The sequence below is a fragment of the Macrosteles quadrilineatus genome, unplaced genomic scaffold, assembly GCF_028750875.1.
Source record: "Macrosteles quadrilineatus isolate MER2022 unplaced genomic scaffold, UCM_ALF_1.0 Scaffold_5__1_contigs__length_97177068, whole genome shotgun sequence".
Lineage (NCBI taxonomy): Eukaryota > Metazoa > Arthropoda > Insecta > Hemiptera > Cicadellidae > Macrosteles > Macrosteles quadrilineatus.
In genome coordinates this window covers 11,367,725-11,390,386 of record NW_026542598.1, presented here as the reverse complement: position 1 = coordinate 11,390,386, position 22,662 = coordinate 11,367,725, and the positions used below count along the sequence as shown (strand labels likewise).

The window sequence follows — 22,662 nt, the reverse complement described above, 5'->3', positions numbered from 1 at the left end:
CATGGTTAAATAAATGGGCTACTATCGATTAATACGATTTTATATTTAGGGCTTTGAAACTTGATTAGTTTATTGGGTCAGACGATAGTTTAGTTTTTCGTAAAAGGATTGCCACGCGTCCTGTAACTCAGGAAAAGTTCTTACATTTGAATCTTGGTGAAATTGTATTTGTTGTGGGCGGGTTCAAAGGAGAGAATGAGAAAATTTTACTGAGTAGCGAAAGAGAAATTCAAACTTTAATTTACAAAATATATCTTAAATATGGGAACATGTCAGAGTAATACCAATTAATTAAATGAGTATAAACACAGTTACTTGAGATTTGAGTCCTTTGGTTCGGAAGAGATGCCTGACGGTAGACTGAAGCGGGGAGCGAAGATCACCAGGGGCGGACAGTCTTTGAATGGGTGAATCTTCTCCAGGAGCGGGTAGATGAGGGGATTCTGCGTAGCCGTAGAATCCGTAGATGGTAGAAGGTCACAAAATCATTTAGAGGTCTTCCCGTCACAACACTTTGGTATTTTTACAAATTAAAAGGCACTCTCTGACATTTAGAAGGGGGAGATATTATAAAACACATACTTTAATAATTACATGTTAAACGTTATTAGTTCACTTTAAAACAGTCAAAATCTAATCTACTATATACAAGAGAATGAGCAAGGAGTACATGTTGACTCTGGGTTAACTAAGGCAAGAGTGGACAGTGCAGACTGGAAAAGTAGGTCAGATAAGATAAGCTATCTTTGGAAATCCTGGTACTAGTAGAAAATTCAAATATATTTAACTAAAACCAAACATACCGCCCACCTAAATGCATATTTACAAAATGGTACACTAAGAGGAAAATCACACAATAAAAATTGATCGCAAAACCTAATATTCAAGCGTTAAGCTAGGAATAGGTATTGGTAGGAGGTAAGGGTACCAGCTTATGGACAGGTCTCACATATGTTCCGTGAGGTGTCTTAACCTTTGCGGCTCTAACTGTAGCATCTGGTCCGGGGTATGTCTCAATCACTCTTCCAATAGGCCATTCCAGAGGGCTGCTGTCCTTGTTTTGAAGGTATATAACATCTCCGACTTGAAGATTTGGCTGTGATGTAGTCCATTTATTCCTGGGTATCAGTGTTTGTAGGTAGTCTTGAGACCATTGCTTCCAAAACGATTGTGCAGCTTGTTGTAGGAGTTGATATCTTTCCAAACGATTCATCGTAGTTTCCGTGAAGTCCTCTTCAGGTGGTGATAACAACGGCGTTCCTACAATGAAGTGTCCAGGGCTTAGGTAGTCTCCATCATTTGGGTCAGTGGTCATTGCTCCTATTGGGCGACTATTCAGAATGGCTTCAATTCTTGTCAGTAAGGTGTACATTTCTTCATATGTTAATATCAGGGTACCGATAGCTCGGATGAGGTGACGTTTTGCTGATTTGACTGCAGCCTCCCAAAGGCCTCCAAAATGGGGTGCTGCCGGGGGGATAAAATTCCATTTAATTTCTTTTGAAGCTAGGTGATGTGCTATGTCTTGATTATTGTCTTTTAGAAATTTCTGAATTTGAGAAAAATAGTTTGCGGCTCCTTGGAAATTGGTTCCGCAGTCACTTGTTATTGACTGGCAGAGACCTCTTCTGGCAACAAAACGATCCAATGCAGCAAGGAATGAAGGTGTTGATAAACTCGTTGCAAACTCAATGTGTACAGCTTTTGTCGAAAAACAAACAAAAATGACAATATATCCCTTTTGGCGTGGGGATTTTCTTCTATTACTTTCTTTAAATTCAAACGGTCCAGCGTAGTCTAGTCCCACATTTTGAAACGCACGTATGCTTTCAAATCTGAGTGATGGTAGGTCCGCCATTTTAGGCGTTATAGGTTTTGCTTGGAACATATAGCATCTTTGGCATTTAAATATACGCTCCCTCAATAACTGCCGTACTCCTACAATCCAAAACTTTTCTTGAATGAGAGACTGTGTCAAGCGGGGTCCTGAGTGTAAAGCTAATGAGTGATAATAATCACAAATGAGTGTCGCAAGGCGTGATGAACGGGGTATCAGAAAGGGGTGTTTCCTGGAGTAAGTTAAGTTAGCGTTTTTCAAACGACCGCCCACCCTGACGAAATCATTTTCATCAATGAATAAAGCTAAAGAGCGATATTTCTTAGAGCATGGTTTATTATTTTTCATATCAGAAATATCTTTTGAGAGATAGCGTTGTTGTGTAGTCTTTACACAGAGAGATAATGTGTGTTCCAATTCCTGAGGTGATATTGGTCCTTGTTTCTTAGCTATACCTTTGGCGTTACTTTTGACGTTATTGATGAACCTTAATACATAAGAAATTAAAAATTTAGCTTTACTCAGGCTAGAATATTTTTCAAGCATTTCTAATACAATGCTGTTTTGGTTATCAACTGTTGTAGATAAACATTCTTTTCTAATCTCTGGCAACTTCTCTACTTCTTCTTCAGATGAACGGTGTAATGACCACGAATCAAAGGGAGTGTACAGAAATTGAGGTCCTTTCCACCACAAGTCAAAATTTACAAGCTCTTCAGGTGTCAAGCCGCGGGATGCGCAATCGCAAGGATTTTCTTTAGATGATACATGGTGCCACTGTTTTGGATTAGTTGACTCAAGTATATTTACAACCCTGTTTGCAACAAATGTTTTTAACTTGTAAGGAGGAGTTTTTAACCACATAAGAACAACGGCTGAGTCAGAAAACAATATGATATTCTGGGGGTCAACAGTCTGGGTTAGATGCGTACTAGATAATACAACTTCTGTTAGTAGTTGAGCAGCAGAAAGTTCTAATCTAGGAATGCTCATTGTTTTGAGTGGGGCAACTTTACTTTTCGCTTTGATAAGATGTACTGATATGTTTTCCGAGGTTTCAGTTCGTATATAGATATTTGCTGCGTAGCCCTTTTCAGATGCGTCACAGAATCCTATTATCTGATTTGTGCTGTGAGGAGTTGTAGGGATGAATCTAGGTATCTTTAGGGTTGAAAGACTTGAAAGGGTTGAAATAAATGTTGTCCATTTACTGCGAAGTTCATCTGGTAGGGGGTCATCCCACTCTAGTCCACATAACCATGTGCTCTGCATGATATGTTTGGCATAAAACGTAGTGGGTGTTATCCATCCTAAAATATCATAAATTTTAGCAATCTCAGAAAGCATTGAGCGCTTGGTACAAACTACAGGGTTCAGTTTAATTACATAGAAAAATACATCTTCAGCGGGATCAAACTGTAATCCAAGTACTTTAACAGCAGAGTCGTCTTCGGAGCGTAGGGCGAGGGGATTTTCTCTACAATCAAGCGGGACGCTGTCTAATATTTGGTGGCAATTACTGGCCCATTTTCTTAGGGTGAATCCTCCCAATCCCAGAAGTGTAATTAGTTCCTGCTGTAACTGAAGTGCTTCTTGAGGAGAATCAACACTGGTACAAATATCATCCACAAACGTTTGATGAGTGATAGCTTGAGAGGCGAGTGGGTATCTTTTGCCTTCATCTTCAACCAGTTGCAGTAATACTCTTTGTGCCAAATAAGCACTAGATGTTACACCATATGTCAATACGTTCAGCTCGTACTCATCTATATCTCCATTGGGATTTGTGCGGTAGAATATGTGCTGAAATGCTCGGTCTGTGGGATTCACAACGATTTGCCTATACATTTGTTTTATATCGGCACACACAACAATTTCATGTAGGCGAAAATTAGTTATTATCTCTCCTATGTCTCTTTGCAGCTTTGGTCCACTATACAGGATATCATTGAGGGAAGAGGAATTTGCATAGGGCTTAAAAGACGCATTAAACACTGTTCTCAACTTTGTTGTACTACTGTTCTCATTTTTTACACAATGGTGGGGAATTACATAAGGTGAGGGGATGCTGGTGATACTCATATGACCTTGAGCTAGGTAATCATCCATAAACTCTCTATACTCCAGATAGGTTTCTGGTTTGCTTTTTAATCTGTTCTCTAGGCTGATAAGTCGTTTCTCTGCCTTATCTCTTGTGTTCGGTAGGTCAGGTGCATCAGGTTTTATTGGTAGCGATACAACATAGCGGCCTGTTTTATCTCTGATATGTGTTTCTGTGAAATGTGATTCAACTGCAATATCATCTGGACTAGGATACTTCACATTTTGAACAGCTTCTACCTCCCAGAACCTTTTGAGAGTACTATCAACTGATTCACAACAGTTTAAAAAATAAGAACATTCACTTTGACATGAGGAAGTGGCCACTCTACCACCAACTATCCATCCAAAAATAGTGTTCATTGCAGAGGGTTCACCTTTTATGATATTATGCGACTCTTTTATTATATCGAAATACAAATCTGCTCCTATTAGAAATTCAACAGGTGAGCTTTCATAGAACGTGGGGTCAGCGAGCTGTAGATTATCAAATCTTGAGATGATTGTAGGGTCAATATCAATGTTTGGCTGATCGGATGATATCTTTGGGACTACAACTGCTTCAGTACTCAAAGATATATGAGAGTTCTTAAGAGGGCTTATGTTACATGTTACTGAACCTTTGTTCAATGGGACCTGGGTGTCTGCAATACCTTTGATGGTTATTTTATTTTGATGTTTGGTGAGACCTAACTTGAGAACACATTCTTGAGTAATTAAGCTAGTTTGGGAACCACCATCAATAATGGCTCGGACTGGTGTCAGTTTGTTATTTTTATCCCTTATGCCGATAATGGCTGTGCTTAACATCATGTTTGAGGTGGAATTTGCATCAGCAAAATTACAAGTTTTGGATGAGGAAGGATTATGTATTTCTTTCATGTCATTGGGTTTGGTTTCTAAGCTCTTTTCTCTTGAGAGATAGGGGCCTGCAGTTGCATTAGTAGCTGGACGATGCAAAAGGGTGTGATGCTTGCCATTGCATTTAAAACATTTGGAGGTTGATTTACACTCGGATATTGTGTGAAAACCAAGACAAGAAAAGCACAAGAAATGCTTTTTAACAAAATCATTTCTGTCAGATAAACTTAGTTTCTTAAACTTAGAACACACATAGATCTTATGGTTGGGTTCTTGGCAACAGGGACATACGTGGCGCTTTGCAGTTCCAGTTAAACCTTTTTCATCAACAGTTGACAGCATGAAACTTTTAGAACTACTTGGCTTAGGAGATGTATTAAGTCTATTTTGCTTTAGCTTTCCCTTGGATGTAGTAATTTCTAGGATTTTGAGTTGTTGCTGTACAAACGAAATTAGATCCTCAAATTCTGGTAAATCTTTATCAGAATATTCATTTTCAAATTCTTTGCGGGATGACGATGTTAGTGCATGTAAACCAATGTGTAACATTGTAAAATCAAATAAATTTGACAATCCAAGAGCCTTTAGGGCGCACAGATTTGCGCTAAAAATTTCCAAAAAGTTTGATAAGGTAACAGTAGAATCTTCAGTGAGAGGGCGGAAGGATAAAATCTTATCGAGATAGTTTGATGCCAAGAGACGTTTATTCTGATAACGATCAGTGAGAGTTCTCATTGCAATATCATAATTCTCATCACATATTACCAAGGTTTCAATGAGTGAAAGCGCATGTGATTTCAATAGACTGCGTAGATAAGTGAGTTTTTCACTCTTAGATAAGGATTGATTTTTATGAATCATAGAAGTGAATAAAGCATAAAAATTAGGCCAAGCTGATAAGGTTCCATCAAATGGTTCAATTTCCAATTTAGGAAGGCGAGCTACCTGGGGACTATGGACAGGAGATTGCTTATCAGCAGATAAGTCAGTCTTTGTTTGCTGCAAATGCTTATCTACATTCAACTTTCGCCCAATGGTTTTAACATTAAAATACAAATCATCATAGGACATTGATGCACTATGAACCTCTACTCTATCTCCTTCATCTACTTGAGAGTTTAACAAACTAATACTGTCACTTGTTTGTTCAAACACAGAATAATCATCCTCTAATCTTTGATAACGTGATACAAAAGAATCAAACTCTGTATTAAAAGATTGTTTTTGCTGAGCAAGCTGGATACATTTTTTACCAACGTCATAGAGAGCTTGTAACCTTGCATAATACTTTTCTCTCTTTTTGACTAGAGAGTCGATTTCGGCTTTCTTTAAAGCTGCCATTTTAGCTGGTGATGGAAATATAAGGGCTAAGGTTTAAGATAGGAATGCTACAAAAAAAAACCTAAATACTGTAAAACTTTTACTTCTCTCCTTTGGTCTAACTTTATAAATTACTAGAAATTCAGAATCCGGCTCGAAGGACCATTTTGTTGTGGGCGGGTTCAAAGGAGAGAATGAGAAAATTTTACTGAGTAGCGAAAGAGAAATTCAAACTTTAATTTACAAAATATATCTTAAATATGGGAACATGTCAGAGTAATACCAATTAATTAAATGAGTATAAACACAGTTACTTGAGATTTGAGTCCTTTGGTTCGGAAGAGATGCCTGACGGTAGACTGAAGCGGGGAGCGAAGATCACCAGGGGCGGACAGTCTTTGAATGGGTGAATCTTCTCCAGGAGCGGGTAGATGAGGGGATTCTGCGTAGCCGTAGAATCCGTAGATGGTAGAAGGTCACAAAATCATTTAGAGGTCTTCCCGTCACAACACTTTGGTATTTTTACAAATTAAAAGGCACTCTCTGACATTTAGAAGGGGGAGATATTATAAAACACATACTTTAATAATTACATGTTAAACGTTATTAGTTCACTTTAAAACAGTCAAAATCTAATCTACTATATACAAGAGAATGAGCAAGGAGTACATGTTGACTCTGGGTTAACTAAGGCAAGAGTGGACAGTGCAGACTGGAAAAGTAGGTCAGATAAGATAAGCTATCTTTGGAAATCCTGGTACTAGTAGAAAATTCAAATATATTTAACTAAAACCAAACAGTATTACTTATCCTGAAATGTTAATTTTCTTATCCAACAGTGTTTTTGCTGCAAAGTTCTTACAAACTAATTAATTTGTCAAGTTAGGACACTAAAATTCATGTAGTCTTCCTAGGTCTCTATATAATATAGTATCAGCTGATAGTGCTCTTATCTCAAATTTGAAGGTCTTCGGTTCGCTCTTAAGAAAAATCAATAGTTTATTAACACTTCTAAACTGGGCCCAGCTGGTAACTGACCTTTTGCCAAATGATTCTTACTAAAGAAACAGTCTATCGTAGTAAACAAAAAGTTATAAGGTATCTAATCCTCTCACTCATTTCATTGGGTTAAAATCTCCCATTTACGTCCACATTTAATAACAAAGACATAGTAATTATTGTTAACCACATGATATTAAATTTCCAACGACGTGTGGCTCTATTTAGCAATTATTTGATGATTCAAAATTCTCCTTTCGCTAATATTTTGTTTCAATTCATCCCAGAGGGTTTTTGGAGGGATGCAAATCACAGAAAGTAAGAAGGTTGGGGATAATCCTCGCATCAATCGGGCTATCTGTGACAATGTCAGTCGCCATGTTGCCACGGGACAAACGACTGTGTTTATTCATTGTGCTGATTTATCATCGACAAGTAATACATTGCCGTCCATGTGTCAGCGTTTTTAATTGTCAATCCACCGAGTGAAAATAAATAATGATTTCAATTACGCAACCTCTGGTCATCAGCTGCGAACGTTAAACGAAATTATCGTGTGAATACCCGGAGAGAGAACTCCGAAAAAGAGTCTTATCTATGACAATTTTTATAGTTGAATTAATTGTTTCAGATTGCTGGTTTAGAACTATCGGGTCGCACTATTTTTTCATTGGTGTTCAGTCGGGATTGAACCTCTGCTTCCAGAACGTTATATGATGAGAAATTATTTCTCCTACAGTCACCCGACAAAGTGGGCTTCCTTGCAATGATTATAGTACAGAGTGCTGCTAATTGCTGCATTTACTTACTTTGCCACACACTTTTTACTTTGTCGCACACCAGTATTTCAACCAAACAACACATAACGCGTGCTTTTATTATGCACGTAATCCGTGTACGCTTGGAAATAGGTTGGAAACACTTAAAGATACTACGACTACGATCAGCTGTGTACGCTTGGATTTAACCTAACCTAAAACGTGTTCTTTAGTGTTTGAAAGACTAATTATTCCTATGCTTTATAATAAATGTAGGAAAAATATAATGTGCAACACGAGTGCAAATTGCCTTGGTGCACTCGAGAAATCGTTTACACTCGCCTGTGGCTCGTGCGTAAACATTTCTCTTATTTGCACACTACTAACACAAATAACTATTTCTTGTAGGACAGATTAAAGAAACGTACGTAAGATTTGCTAGGATAGATAATAGAAAAATAATAATGGTAAAAATTGAAATGTAGGTGTAACTTAAACTTAAGTGATTCATACTATGAAAGCCTTACAGAACCCATTGAACCTATGCTATACAGAGAGCTTTTTATAACCTGGACTATGCTCTATATATAACGCGTCACCTAAATGCAAAGGTTGTGTGGCGTTATCGTTTGAACCCTCGACTCACCAAAAGACTTTTTGGGTTTTGTCATAGAGTAACCATGATAAATTGTGGTTTTGTGCAGTACTATGGTAGATATTCAAGTGTTATTTGAGGTTTTTATTATTATCCAAACAGAAACCGTAAGATTAAGATGCCAGCAACCCTTTTAAATACAAGTTAACCTTCATCAAAGATAGATTATGATGGCATGACTTCCAAACACTATTGACTTGTCTATTTAACACTTATACAAAATTAACTATCATAACTTTGCATTTAATGAAGTAGGGTGCTGTTAAACGAATCCGATAATGACGGAAACTACATTATAATGTGCGCCACTAAGCCGCAACAATTTCAAATATGTACAGCAAAATAATGTGTAAATCCGTTAAGTTTCGTCGAGATGAGTTAAGTATCCAATTGTGCAGCGATGAAGGAAGGGATAAAAAGCGTTGGGAGTGATTGTTCAATTGCCTCTAGTATACGACAACAGGACACAATGTCATATACGGTAGGCAGGTGATTAAATGTCGCGTCAATTCATCGCGGTGACTCATATTGGACAAAAATAAATTAGTTCCGGCTTCCCTGAGCTCCCATATTTTATTTACATTCTGATTAAACAGAAAACGACGCCTGGCGAAATCAAGAACTTTTGATTGAACGGAAATATTATTTATTGGGAAATAAAAATGACAGGATTCGCTTTCTGTGTAATGTTACGTCCGGTGGAATTTATACCGATTTGTGTGAACCCCGTGTGAGTTTGATTGAATTTGGTCTTCTTAAAAACTTCGGTTAGTAATAGGTTGAGGTTGTGTTAGGTTTGCATTTACATTTTCGATCAAAATGTTTCTAATTTGAGAGTGAATTTTAGGGCTACAACGTGCATCTAGGTTTCCATTAAGATTCTTGGTGGGAACTTATAATATGTAGTCAGTTGCCTTATAATGTAATAATTTTAACTCGGATCCTTTTATGCTATTTCGAAATTTCATTTAATTATTAGTGTGCGCTAGGAACGCTATCCACCAACCTTTATAAATTTTAATATAAGGTGAAACATTTAAATTGTATGCAGAACACCAGGGAAATAAGAAGTTGAGTAACATTTGTATGTTAATTGGCGGAATCTATTAAGCAGTATTTACCAACGGTAATGCTCAATGTCAAATATATTGAATATGTAAATGTTAACTGCAATCAACATTGACCCCGCACGCGCATAGTCAACGTTTAAAGGTGGAATTGTTAGAAATTATCATCTAGACTAGAATGCAACGTAGCTTAGAATATTAATTTGAAACCCTATTGTTGGCTATAAGGTGTTTACAATTCCAACGGGTTTTTGAAAAGTTCTATCTTGTAGGAAAACGTCTTTCAAAAGTCCATGGCAATTTAGGACTAACAAGACAACTAATTTCCCTGTGATTTTTCTCATTCGGAGTAATTTTCGAAATAACCCAATTGCAAAGTAAAATTGAACTTGATCCCAGTTAAAATGTTATACATTAACTGAACTGAATCAGAATCTGATTTATTTCAACAGCTAACAGTAAAAATACCAATTTAATTTCCTAAACGAGTACTAGAATGTTTTCGAGAAACTAGATGAAGATGGAGAAACAGTTTTTAACTCTCGATTCAAACGTCCCTAAACAGTTTTGGAATGTCTATGATAATAATCATATGACGTTTTGTAGAAAAGTTTTAGAAGGTCGTCCAGAAGGCTATCTTTCTTGGTTTCTTGGTTTGCTTGGTAAATGAACAGCATATGGTGGGATCGAACCACCACACGGTGTCATAATGTATCTCCATACCAAAGATACATTGACATACATACATCCATACAAGATTGGTATCTGGCGGTATTTGAACCCGGGTACCAGAACAGTCTATTAGATCAGCTTCCTCCAAATTAGTATTTTGACAAACCTACACGGAAAGTAATCAGAAATTTATCGAAAGCAACATTGTAAATGACACTGTTTGTATTGAAAACGCCGATAGAAAAGTAAGCTCAAAAACAAATACAAGGCCTATTTAAAAATATTATTTTTTGTACAAAACGTCTCAGATTTAGACCGTAAAACGATTAAACTTGTGTTTAATTCCCCTCTTAGGAACCCCATTGAGAGACGAAATTAGCTGGCAATTGAAAAATTCGACTGATCAGATTTGCCACTTGCGGCGATTAGTGTGGTAAATATCCCAATTTCGGGAGGAAAGGGGCCAGATTGGGAAGGGTGTGGAACACTCCTGTTATTAGCTTGGTTTTGGTATAGTGTTAGAATCCAACATGAAAGTCTTGCCTTTTTAAATTAAGTGCCACGAAGAAAACTATTCGATCGAATGTTAAACTCCAGTTTTAGAAAAAACATCAAGTGCAATAATTAAGGTTTTGCTAAAAACTAACATTGTTTTATGCTCTTTTTTTTAAATATGTAAATGAAAAAGTTGTTAGGATCTTTTATAGGTTTTAAGGACTATAGGATCTTTTATAGGGTATCCCCATTTCGGAAGAACTAAAATAAAAAAATAAATTACATAGTTTTTTTAATAAAAATTAATAAAAATTAAACGGCCTGTAGGTGGCAGAAAATGATCTCTAGAAAAAATAGTCGTTTAGAGATTAACCAGTTGGAGGTTTAGGTACTTTTGAACAAAAACCGACAATCCAATTTTATTAGTTTTTTAATGAGAAACGTGGCTGTTTTTGCTGTGAACTGTCGTTGAGACCCTGAGACGTTGTTTTACTAGATTTTGTTGTTTCTGGTTTTATAATAATTGTTTGATTGTCAATCTTTCTCCGTTACCACACAATACTTAATATTAAGGAAAACATAAAAATTGAACCTAACAAACTCTTAGTTTGACCCGCTCAATAAGACTCGGTCCTGTCCATTTTGCAAGTTTCAAAACAAGAACCCCTAATCAGGTTCTGAGTGGTAGTTCAAAACTCATTACTTACTCGTATGTGCGTGCCTTTGTTTGAGTAAGGTAGGCGTTTGACCTGCAATTTTTGTGAGATTTGCTGTACTACAAGCCATTTATCACTATTTTGTACAGCTCGATTATGATATATTATTATATGTAATGTGTTTTTGAACCATAGTTACGTTGTCATAAGGCAACGCAAAACGTGTAATTTCATATTATTATTTTTTTACGGAAAACTCCATTGACATATACTGTACACACAAAGATGGCAAAATAGCGGATGGAAAGTGACCACAATTTAAAATTTTCAGACTGGACAAACATAACGTTCATAATTTATTTTGTAGTTAAATTATGTATTTTCTTGCCTTCTCATTTGTTTTTAAAAGGGTAGTACAAAAGTGCATCTGGGTACCTGGGAGTATGGTATAATATACCTGTAGTATAATAGTACCTGTATAATATTTTACCGCCTTATTTTTTAGCTATAGAAGTCTAATATTCCAGTTCCAACGGAAATAGTTACTACCCGCTGAAACCCAAGGCTTAGTTGCCTAGTTGCCGAAAAATCACTATAACAAATGTCTTACCTTTTAAGACCTTTAGTAAAAAATCTTTTCTAAATATTCCGATTTTCTTTTTCTCATGTACAAACCATGTTTATGAAATTATATAGCCGTATTGCTTCTAAAATTCAAACCTTTAACATTTCCACAACTTTTATATTGAGCTTAGTTTTATTTACCTTTTACATTACTAATAGTTGTGTAATGATGATTTACAACGATTTTGTTATCAAACAGTTGTTGCCAAACGCCCAATGCTACATAATTGAGCCAGTAACCACAGTATAACATGCACCAGACAAATTGATCTCTATGTTATATTCATCCCCCGCGTCGCTCGATTCTTCTTCCCTTTGACGTCACCCGTGTCAAATCCTAAATGTACAACACTACACAAATTAACAGCGGATCAATCCTATGTCGTGGTGATTAGCGTTGTTTGATTATTTATTGAATCAGCTGATTACTCGTCACCGCGCGGGATTTTAAATAATTGAAATATCAGAAACTAAATGGTAAGTGTGGTCCGTCTGGTGCTAATGTATTTTAATAGTTTTTGCGATTTTGACGATTATTCGCTCGACGACGCTGAATCGCTCTATTTTATCGTTTAATTAACTGTTTTCAGTTTCACTCTGGTTATTTTGTCGTGTTAGCGGATCATTTGCTATTCGAGGGCTGGCGGGTTTGACTTTGGAATTATATTTTTTGACTTTTAATATTTTTAGTAGTTTATATCACGTATTTTTCTTGTATTTTCGCTCGATTTTGAGTAGATGGATATTCAAGAAAGTAAACTTATGTGGTGGTATGGATTTGTTAAAAACTATGTGTGTCACTACTACGATTTTTTTTATTAGATTAGTTAACATTTTTAATTTTCATGGGCATTTTTTATCGTTCTTTATGGCGTTAATAAATATGCAGAACTAAAATTTATTTAAAAACATTTTTAATGTGTTTTAAGCTATTGCAGTTTACAACTGTTACTCTCTTAAAAAAAGGCTATGGTTCACAAGGAATAGTATTTTAGATCAACTTATGCGTCTCAAAACAATTTTAATATAAATATAGTCGATATTGTAAGTTCCTTAGAAGAAGAAATTAAAGATGTAATTTTGTATTACGAATGTGAAACATTTTATATGGTGAAAAGTGTGTAAGATAAACTGAAAGTAACAAAATAGAAACTATCTGTTCGTCAAGAATGATATCTCAGATTTTTTCAAATTTAGAGGGAAATTGGCACTATTTTTTCTTTTTATAAATTTCCGCATTTCTTCTTCCGGGGTTGACAACCCTGTTACATAATTGCAGTTGCTTCTAATCATTCGAGAACTCTACGCGTTTTCCTGTTTATATATTGCGTCTAGATTGTGCAAAAGGATTATTTTACTCGACCTAAATTCACCTTTCAATATTTGATATTCAAACACATTGGACAATTTACACTAAAGATCCTGACACTTATCATACGTAATAAAATAACGGGCGAACATTGTAGATTGATTGGACCATTAATCGTCGGGTGTAAATTTAGTAATTAACGTTAGTCAGGGGTTGTACTGCACAGTAGCCAGTAACAGGGTTATCGTTAATTTGGCTTAGACTCTGTGTAATACTGACATGACAGCCACCAAACATAACTAACATAAGCCCGCTGCGAGATTATGGCCACTCTACTCTCCTACACTCTCAATCGATATGTTACTGTAGGCTGTAGGTCATTAGTTGGGACTAACCCTTAGAGGATCCAGCGTTTGGGGTTGTAACAGATTACTCCTGTGAAATTATAACTTGCATTGAGGGGTTGCAGTGCATTTGTGGGGGAGGTTTGTGGTTTGTGGGGTCTTCGGGTTCAAATCCCGGTGATCGCTGGAAAGTAATGTGGTGATGTAGTGAGTCGGTGGTTCGAATCGATTTATGGTAAATTTGGAGAAGAGAAGTGTGTATCAGAGAACTCTTTCCTCAGAAAGCAACACAATACTTTTAATTTTTAATCGCTATAATCTTATTTGATCTTTGTTTTATTTTTCAGGTAAGTGACTTGAATCTAGATAAACTCGGATGAACTGTAAGTGTCTTGCCTATAGTTAAGTTTTATACAAATTATGCACGTTTTCAATTTTTTTTTTTTTAATTGAAAACATTGTGTCCACGTTTTGATTGTGTTGTAGCTTTAGACCACTATTTTTAGGCACCGCGTTATTTGTAACACATAATCACGCTTTTTTTAATATTTTGTGTATTTCCATGCCTCTCCTATTACATAGGGATTATGTATTTATTGTGTCTATTGTATTATTGCACAATATCATGTTGTTGGTGAGTTTGATCAACACTCACCATCACCAACAATGAACTTCAAACAAAGAATCTATAAATAGTTGGTATTTTATCGCCTTTCTATTTGTAGGTGGAGTTTGTTATTTCAAGCTATGTAAATAATTTGGAAATAACAAGATTCCAAAGATCGGTACCTAAGAGAGAATAAAATATAAATCCTACAGATTAAATATACTCTACCCTACAATATCTTCGATGCGCTTCTGACCCGAAATACACCTCAACGTAGGATACCTCTAAATGTTGTGCGATAGATTTATTTTGTTTTTCGTCCGAATAATTGTAAAACTTTTTATTTTTGTAACCTTGATATTCTGATTCTCCGTGATACGCTCTCCCCCAGACTCTGAAATCTCAAATTAATGATGCGATCAATCTGGTTTACTTTGCGATATAATTATTGTGAAAAATCCCAACTTGTGAAATTTCGGAGTTGTGATTCACCACGATATCATCTGGCCTGAAGTCCACCTTGCAGTTGCGAGACCTTTAAATATTGACGCGATCAATTCGTTTTACGTTCTAGTAATTCTGAACACCCTAGAGTTTTTACTCTCTAAATTGGCCAGGAATCTCGCACAATGGCGGGACACTTCAAAATAGTGACCGTTTGTTTATGAGATTTAAAGACATAGGAATTGTAATACACTTGTTTTTGCTAAGTAAATTCAACAGCAATACAATGTTATCAATATGTAAAGACCTAGAAATAATGAGACTACCCCAGCTATTCGCATAACGAAACAGTGATTTAACACTTGAACAGTTTCAAACAACACTTTTACCGCCCGGCTGCAGCATGTTATCGCCGGATGCAGGTCGCAGCGTACAATGCGAGCGCGTATCTCGAACGTTTTATTCGCGCGTCGACATTCGCCGATTAATCCAGTTATTGTATGTGTCATGTAATTTATGTGTATTGCCGCTGTTAGACGTGACTTCCTAAGAATGTTCGGATGATTAATGTCGTCCATATGTGTTCCAGCCGGAACAATGCCCTTGCACAATGTAACACGCTGTTCAAACGTTCAACCGTGCCGTTGTTATTGGTGGCGTTTTTGTTTTGTTTTGAAAAATCAGCCGCGTTCTGCGCATGCAACTTTGCGGGGTGTGAATGATGGTTGTATGGAGTGTGGATGAATTGTAGTTTCGTTATAAAAGGAACAATAGTTTTGGCTTTACAGCAAAGCTATACTTTTTTATGGTGAAATTGTATTTTGTGTTTTAAATCGACTGACACCAGATTATTGTTTTCATGATCCATGGGGGTTATCATTTGCAGTACAGCACTAAAATGATCCTCAGTGCGCGGGACTTTTGGACCTCCTAGGGGGGTTCACTCCCTCGCTATCGTCATGAAAGCTTTACTATTAAGATTTGTCGTTGCCTTTCGCCGTACCATGTGCGATCGGAGCCAAAAAGTTCAAGAATTTAGGTGATAAGAACTCTCTCCGTTCTAGAAATCCACCTTTTAAAAGGACATTTGATTGAAATACTAGATTTTTGTGTTATTTGTGATCAAGTGTTCGATTAATTATTTGAGATAAAGGTGATATGTCAAAATTGTAACTGACTACATGTTTAAATCTGAATTATTCCAACACACTCGTGAATGACAAAGGTATCGGAATGAGGTGAACGCGCCAGTAAGTTGCAGCTATTAATTTATCCCATGTTTGTGTGTCCGACGTACAGCCCGTGTAATTCGACACTGTTAGATAGATAGTGTTGTTCCACGGTCGCATGTACTTGAATAACGACAACGTTCTATTTACTGTACTGTCCTACGTCATTATTGTTACCAGCGCTATTAGGCATTGCTGTCACACTGTTTGTGCGGTCCTCTCGATTCCACATTTCTAGAGTGTGTAACTATCTCATCGACCGATGGCCAGTTGGGGCAGTGAATAATGGTGGTGTAATGGTTGGTATTTAGATTGAAATGATGCATTTGTTAACTTCAGACTTGTGCAAAAACTAGGGGTTCAATTTGAGGAGGTCTCAAGAAAGGGTTGCTTTCTTGAATATCTGAGGTGTTAAATTTTATCATGTGTTCTATCATTTTTGGCCTTTAAATCAAACCTAAATTTATGAATAGTAATAAATGAAAGAGCAACTCGCATAGCTACGTTTTTCAAAGCCCTCAAGTGTTCACTGTAAGCACAATTCCTAATTGGGTAAAAACTAGCCAAAAAGTAGGGGTTTCCTAAACCTTTGTAGTGTCTTGTATAGTTTTGAAAACTGCTCTCTCTCAGTCTGTTTCTTAATCTAAGGGATCTGCCTACTGTTCATAAACACGGTTCTTCACAAACTCTGAAGCAAGTAATCGCACTGACTTTAGATTAGGTAATTGCCTAAGGCGTGCTTAATTTATTAGTAAATAGTAGGATGGTATAAAAAATCAACTTTTCGCCTACCATCTTATTTAAATATTGATCAACATCATTATACTTCTAACAAACAAAGTATGAGTACGACTTATTTGTTATATCTATCTATATAAATAAAATTAGAGTTTTGTCTGTACATTGCTTAGAATAATGAACTTTTTGGTTATTTTTACATTTCATAGGTCAGAGAAACCGAATCAAACCTTATCTCAATTTCTGTCTGTCTGTCTGTCTGTCTGTCTGTCTGTCTATCTGTCATTCTCTTGGTAACGCTAAAATACGCACTTTATTACAACTACTCCTCAATAACTATAGCACTGTCCCGCCTGAAACTTATTTTCCAAATACTATACATATATGAGATGGTTTTAGACGTATTTCATCGAATATGAGACAGTTAGATATTTAACAGTAAACCCTTGAAAATCAAGTTTTTGTCGATTTTTGACGTGGAATTTCTGGAAGCCCATGTTAACCTTATGAGAAATTAAATTATTGAATCTTAACAGCTGTTTCAATTAAACAAGTTGGTTCTGTTCTGTGATGTTCAATAGCATTAAAGTTACAAGGATTACCAACAGGGTGCAGCACTAGCACTATTATTTCTTTTACATTTATGACAACAGCTAATTTGCAACCTGGAGGCGAGTGAGCGTAGCGAACGAGCTAACCTGAAGGCAAGTGAGCGTAGCGAACGAGCTAACCTGAAGGAAAGTGAGCGCAGCGAACGAGCTCCAACATACAGGTGAGTGAGCGTAGCGAACGAACTTCAACCAGGACGTGATTGAGCCATGCAAACGAGATCAGATAGTAAAAATAAAAGTAAGCCTACCGTTATAGGATCGACCGGCAGACACAGAGGTAATTTAACCTTTTATTGATTGTCATACCGATCCGGAACAACAAAAAACAACATAAAATGAAGCTATGTATAATAGTTTGGCCAGCATATCTTAAAATATGCAAACCAACTGCTGTTCTTTATATAAGAAGGTTTCAACTGAATATTATAAGATCCCCGTGCGTAGAACGGGTACACAGCTAGTCATTTATAAATGTGGATTTGATGAAGCGTCAAAACCCCGTTAATCCTGTTGAAGCACCCTGTTGAAATGTTTTTGTATCCCTACTATTAAGAGTACAGTAATTCAATTTCACACCAAACTGTTGGACTTAAATTTGTATCGGCCGAGTTAGGAATCTTCAAATAGCGCACTCATTACACTTAACAGTAATAAGCTAACTATGTAACAATGTAGGTGGCATAGTAGTTGTAGGCTAGTATTGTAAGCTGGGTTAAAATGAGTAATGCATGGTTGTATAGTTCTATAACTATTTATGCTCTATAAACGGCGCGAGCTAGCAGCTATTCTTACTCATCAGATAGTCAAGAAAACTTATTTTTCCTACAGTCACCCGACAAAGTTGGCTTCAAAACTTATTTTCTTACAATACAAGACGTGGCCATGGATCTGTAACGGTCGGGCAAGAGCGACTTCATTAATATTCCTACGACGCCGCGATGCCTCGCCGATAATGTTCACTTGTCTCTGATACAGTCTTGTAGACAGTGAGTCACTTCATCGTGCCCCTCGCCTACTGTCTGTTGTCCTCAGATAATGTCCACTTGTCGCTGATACAGTCTTGTAGACAGTGACTCACTTCATCGTGCCCCTCGCCTACTGTCTGTTGTCCTCAGATAATGTTCACTTGTCGCTGATACAGTCTTGTAGACAGTGACTCACTTCATCGTGCCCCTCGCCTACTGTCTGTTGTCCTCAGATAATGTTCACTTGTCGCTGATACAGTCTTGTAGACAGTGAGTCACTTCATCGTGCCCCTCGCCTACTGTCTGTTGTCCTCAGATAATGTTCACTTGTCGCTGATACAGTCTTGTAGACAGTGAGTCACTTCATCGTGCCCCTCGTCTACTGTCTGTTGTCCTCAGATAATGTTCACTTGTCACTGATACAGTCTTGTAGACAGTGAGTCACTTCATCGTGCCCCTCGCCTACTGTCTGTTGTCCTCAGATAATGTTCACTTGTCGCTGATACAGTCTTGTAGACAGTGAGTCACTTCATCGTGCCCCTCGTCTACTGTCTGTCGTCCTTAGATAATGTTCACTTGTCGTTGATACAGTTTTGTAGACAGTGAGTCACTTCATCATGCACCTCGTCTACTGTCTCTTGTCCTCAGATAATGTTCACTTGTCGCTGATACAGTCTTGTAGACAGTGAGTCACTTCATCATGCCCCTCGTCTACTGTATGTTGTCCTCAGATAATGTTCACTTATCGCTGATACGGTTTTGTAGACAGTGAGTCACTTCATCGTGCCCCTCGTCTACTGTCTGTTGTCTTCAGATAATGTTCACTTGTCGCTGATACAGTTTTGTAGACAGTGAGTCACTTCATCGTGCCCTTCGTTTACTGTCTGTTGTCCTCAGATAATGTTCTTTTGTCGCTGATACAGTCTTGTAGACAGTGAGTCACTTCATCGTACCCCTCGTCTACTGTCTCTTGTCCTCAGATAATGTTCACTTGTCGCTGATACAGTCTTGTAGACAGTGAGTCACTTCATCATGCCCTTCATCTACTGTCTTTTGTCGTCAGATAATGTTCACTTGTCGCTGATACAGTCTTGTAGACAGTGAGTCACTTCATCGTGCCCCTCGTCTACTGTCTCTTGTCCTCAGATAATGTTCACTTGTCGCTGATACGGTTTTGTAGACAGTGACTCACTTCATCGTGCCCCTCGTCTACTGTCTGTTGTCCTCAGATAATGTTCACTTGTCGCTGATACAGTCTTGTAGACAGTGAGTCACTTCATCATGCCCCTTGTCTACTGTATGTTGTCCTCAGATAATGTTCACTTGTCGCTGATACAGTCTTGTAGACAGTGAGTCACTTCATCGTGCCCCTCGTTTACTGTCTGTTGTCCTCAGATAATGTTCACTTGTCGCTGATACAGTCTTGTAGACAGTGAGTCACTTCATCGTACCCCTCGTCTAGTGTCTCTTGTCCTCAGAAAATGTTCACTTGTCGCTGATACAGTCTTGTAGACAGTGAGTCACTTCATCATGCCCTTCATCTACTGTCTTTTGTCGTCAGATAATGTTCACTTGTCGCTGATACAGTCTTGTAGACAGTGAGTCACTTCATCGTGCCCCTCGTCTACTGTCTGTTGTCCTCAGATAATGTTCACTTGTCGCTGATACGGTTTTGTAGACAGTGACTCACTTCATCGTGCCCCTCGTCTACTGTCTGTTGTCCTCAGATAATGTTCACTTGTCGCTGATACAGTCTTGTAGACAGTGAGTCACTTCATCATGCCCCTCGTCTACTGTATGTTGTCCTCAGATAATGTTCACTTATCGCTGATACGGTTTTGTAGACAGTGAGTCACTTCATCGTGCCCCTCGTCTACTGTCTGTTGTCTTCAGATAATGTTCACTTGTCGCTGATACAGTTTTGTAGACAGTGAGTCACTTCATCATGCCCCTCGTCTACTGTCTGTTGTCCTCAGATAATGTTCACTTGTCGCTGATACAGTTTTGTAGACAGTGAGTCACTTCATCGTGCCCCTCGTTTACTGTCTGTTGTCCTCAGATAATGTTCACTTGTCGCTGATACAGTCTTGTAGACAGTGAGTCACTTCATCGTACCCCTCGTCTACTGTCTCTTGTCCTCAGATAATGTTCACTTGTCGCTGATACAGTCTTGTAGACAGTGAGTCACTTCATCATGCCCTTCATCTACTGTCTGTTGTCGTCAGATAATGTTCACTTGTCGCTGATACAGTCTTGTAGACAGTGAGTCACTTCATCGTGCCCCTCGTCTACTGTCTGTTGTCGTCAGATAATGTTCACTTGTCGCTGATACAGTCTTGTAGACAGTGACTCACCTCATCGTGCCTTTCGTCTTCGTCTACTATAGGAATGTTGTTCTCAGATTATTTATTAAATACGTATTTTTCCCTTGTGAATATAAAGCAACTTCAACCTGAGCTGCAGCACACATGCTACACTTTAGGTCCTGAAGACTAAAAGTACTCCACTCAAAGTCACACACGGTCACTTGAGTGTTTTGTCGTCAGCCTCCTCACACCCGCCTTGGCAGTGGGGTACACTTTACACAGCGGTTACGCACGGTGCGGAAGTCGGAAGGAAGTAGTCAGAATGTGCAGCTATTAGGGGTGGGCGCGTTGCATCGGGGCGTGAGTCGATATTTGAAACGGCACGATAAATTAGCTGATTGCTTAAAACAAAAGGTGGCCGAGAGCCCTTGAAACTCCAATTGTGTGGGAAAGCCAGCTCAGCAGAGTTACACCTCTACATAACACGTTTTATTGGACATCTTGAACAAGTGTTCTTTACTTCGAGGTGAGAATTTAATATACGGATTTTTCACCTCTTGACTCAAATGGGAATTGTTTTTGTTATGATTTAGTTTAATCCATTTATCCATTTTTGGTAATTCCTTTTTTGTTTTAGTAGATGATCGCATAGCTAATTATTGTTTTACATGATTTAATTCAACACACAGGACATCTATTTGGTGAAACCAATATGGCGCAATCCTCGCTATTTTTTAGAGAATGATGTACTTATTCAAGTCCTAGACTCGTAGGTATTACCTGCGCAATGCGTTAAGTATTAAATTCAAACCGACTGTATCATCTTATAATTACATACGGCATGTGTTTTACCGTACTTGTAGAATTTTCACAACTTAAAATCTAAATGTTATCTGTGTTAACACCAAAAATACGATGTGTTCTTCTATGACAAACAAATAAGAAATTAAACCGGGTTTGACTGCGAAAATCAAATAATTGCTAAACACATAATCTTAGTTACACAGAATAGAACCGCGCCAATCGCCAATGGGTTTTATCCATGTGATAATGCCGCAGCCGTCTAGGTCTATCTTAAAGAATTATCTAAGAACAGTTCCACGCTAAAACTTAGAAAAGACAACTAGTTTTTTTTTTTTTTTTACTTTTTTTAATTTTCACCCCGAAAAATATAAATACACCAATAAGAAAACTTAAGATATATATTTTTATGTTTTTAAATTCAATGTTTCATTATAATAGCTCAACGCAACGGTAATCGTGAGGTGCAAAAACCGTCCAATAAGGAACTAAACTCTCAGTGACTTCGTATAGATGAACTGCATAAACGCAACCACTATTGGCGAACATTTTAATCCCTGAACCGCCTTCCCCGCTAGGGAAGCTTAATTTAATTCAAAACTCGCACATGTCCATAAAGGCCTATTTTTGTGTGATCGGGAATTTCTTTTCTGGTAAGCAAAATAAATTAAATGTGTGTACTGTATTTAAAACATATAATGATGACACTAGAAACTTCGCTAGTGCCCGCTGGTAACGTTTCTTGACATCGATTCATGTTTTTATCAATTTGAGGTCTACATACGAAATATTTTCGAATACATTCTTACAACCCACAAACAAGTGGAGTTTCTTCATTCGGAGTGTTGTGTGCTGCAGAATCAACATTGCACCGTTGCACCGCTGCATCCATGTCACTTGCAACCCTCACTTGTCAAAGGTATAACTGACAGTCCCGGCGAGATCTCCCAGGCCAATCTCGTGTCACTGGTGTTTGATAACAAACAGGTGGCCGGGTGATAACAACCATCCATCTTTGCCCTTGTCTTTGTGATTGGCCCCGTTGTGCTGTGACGTCACATTAACTAATGAGTCCCCGGGACTGCTGTGCCAAACAAGTCAATCCCCTTCGTTCCATCATCTGCGCCAATCACAGCACACACGAGATGTATCTTCCATCTTTGCGTTTCTATATCAACTACGGTCTAATCCATTGCGGACCCATGACAACTTCCGATCGACCTGTGTGTTCGTTATGCACGTATTAGCAGTAGGTAGAGTTTAC

General features: G+C 37.7%; 1 protein-coding gene across 1 annotated transcript; it reads right to left on the bottom strand.

Annotated features, from left to right (window-relative positions):
* Positions 1–311: 311 nt before the first annotated feature.
* On the bottom strand, positions 312–22,411 carry LOC128994283 (uncharacterized). Its single transcript, XM_054418701.1, has 4 exons — positions 22,309–22,411; positions 6,433–6,560; positions 950–4,630; positions 312–443 (listed from the first exon to the last, which is right to left on the bottom strand). Exons 1-4 carry the CDS (start codon positions 22,409–22,411, stop codon positions 312–314), a joined length of 4,044 nt encoding a protein of 1,347 aa, XP_054274676.1.
* Positions 22,412–22,662: the final 251 nt, after the last annotated feature.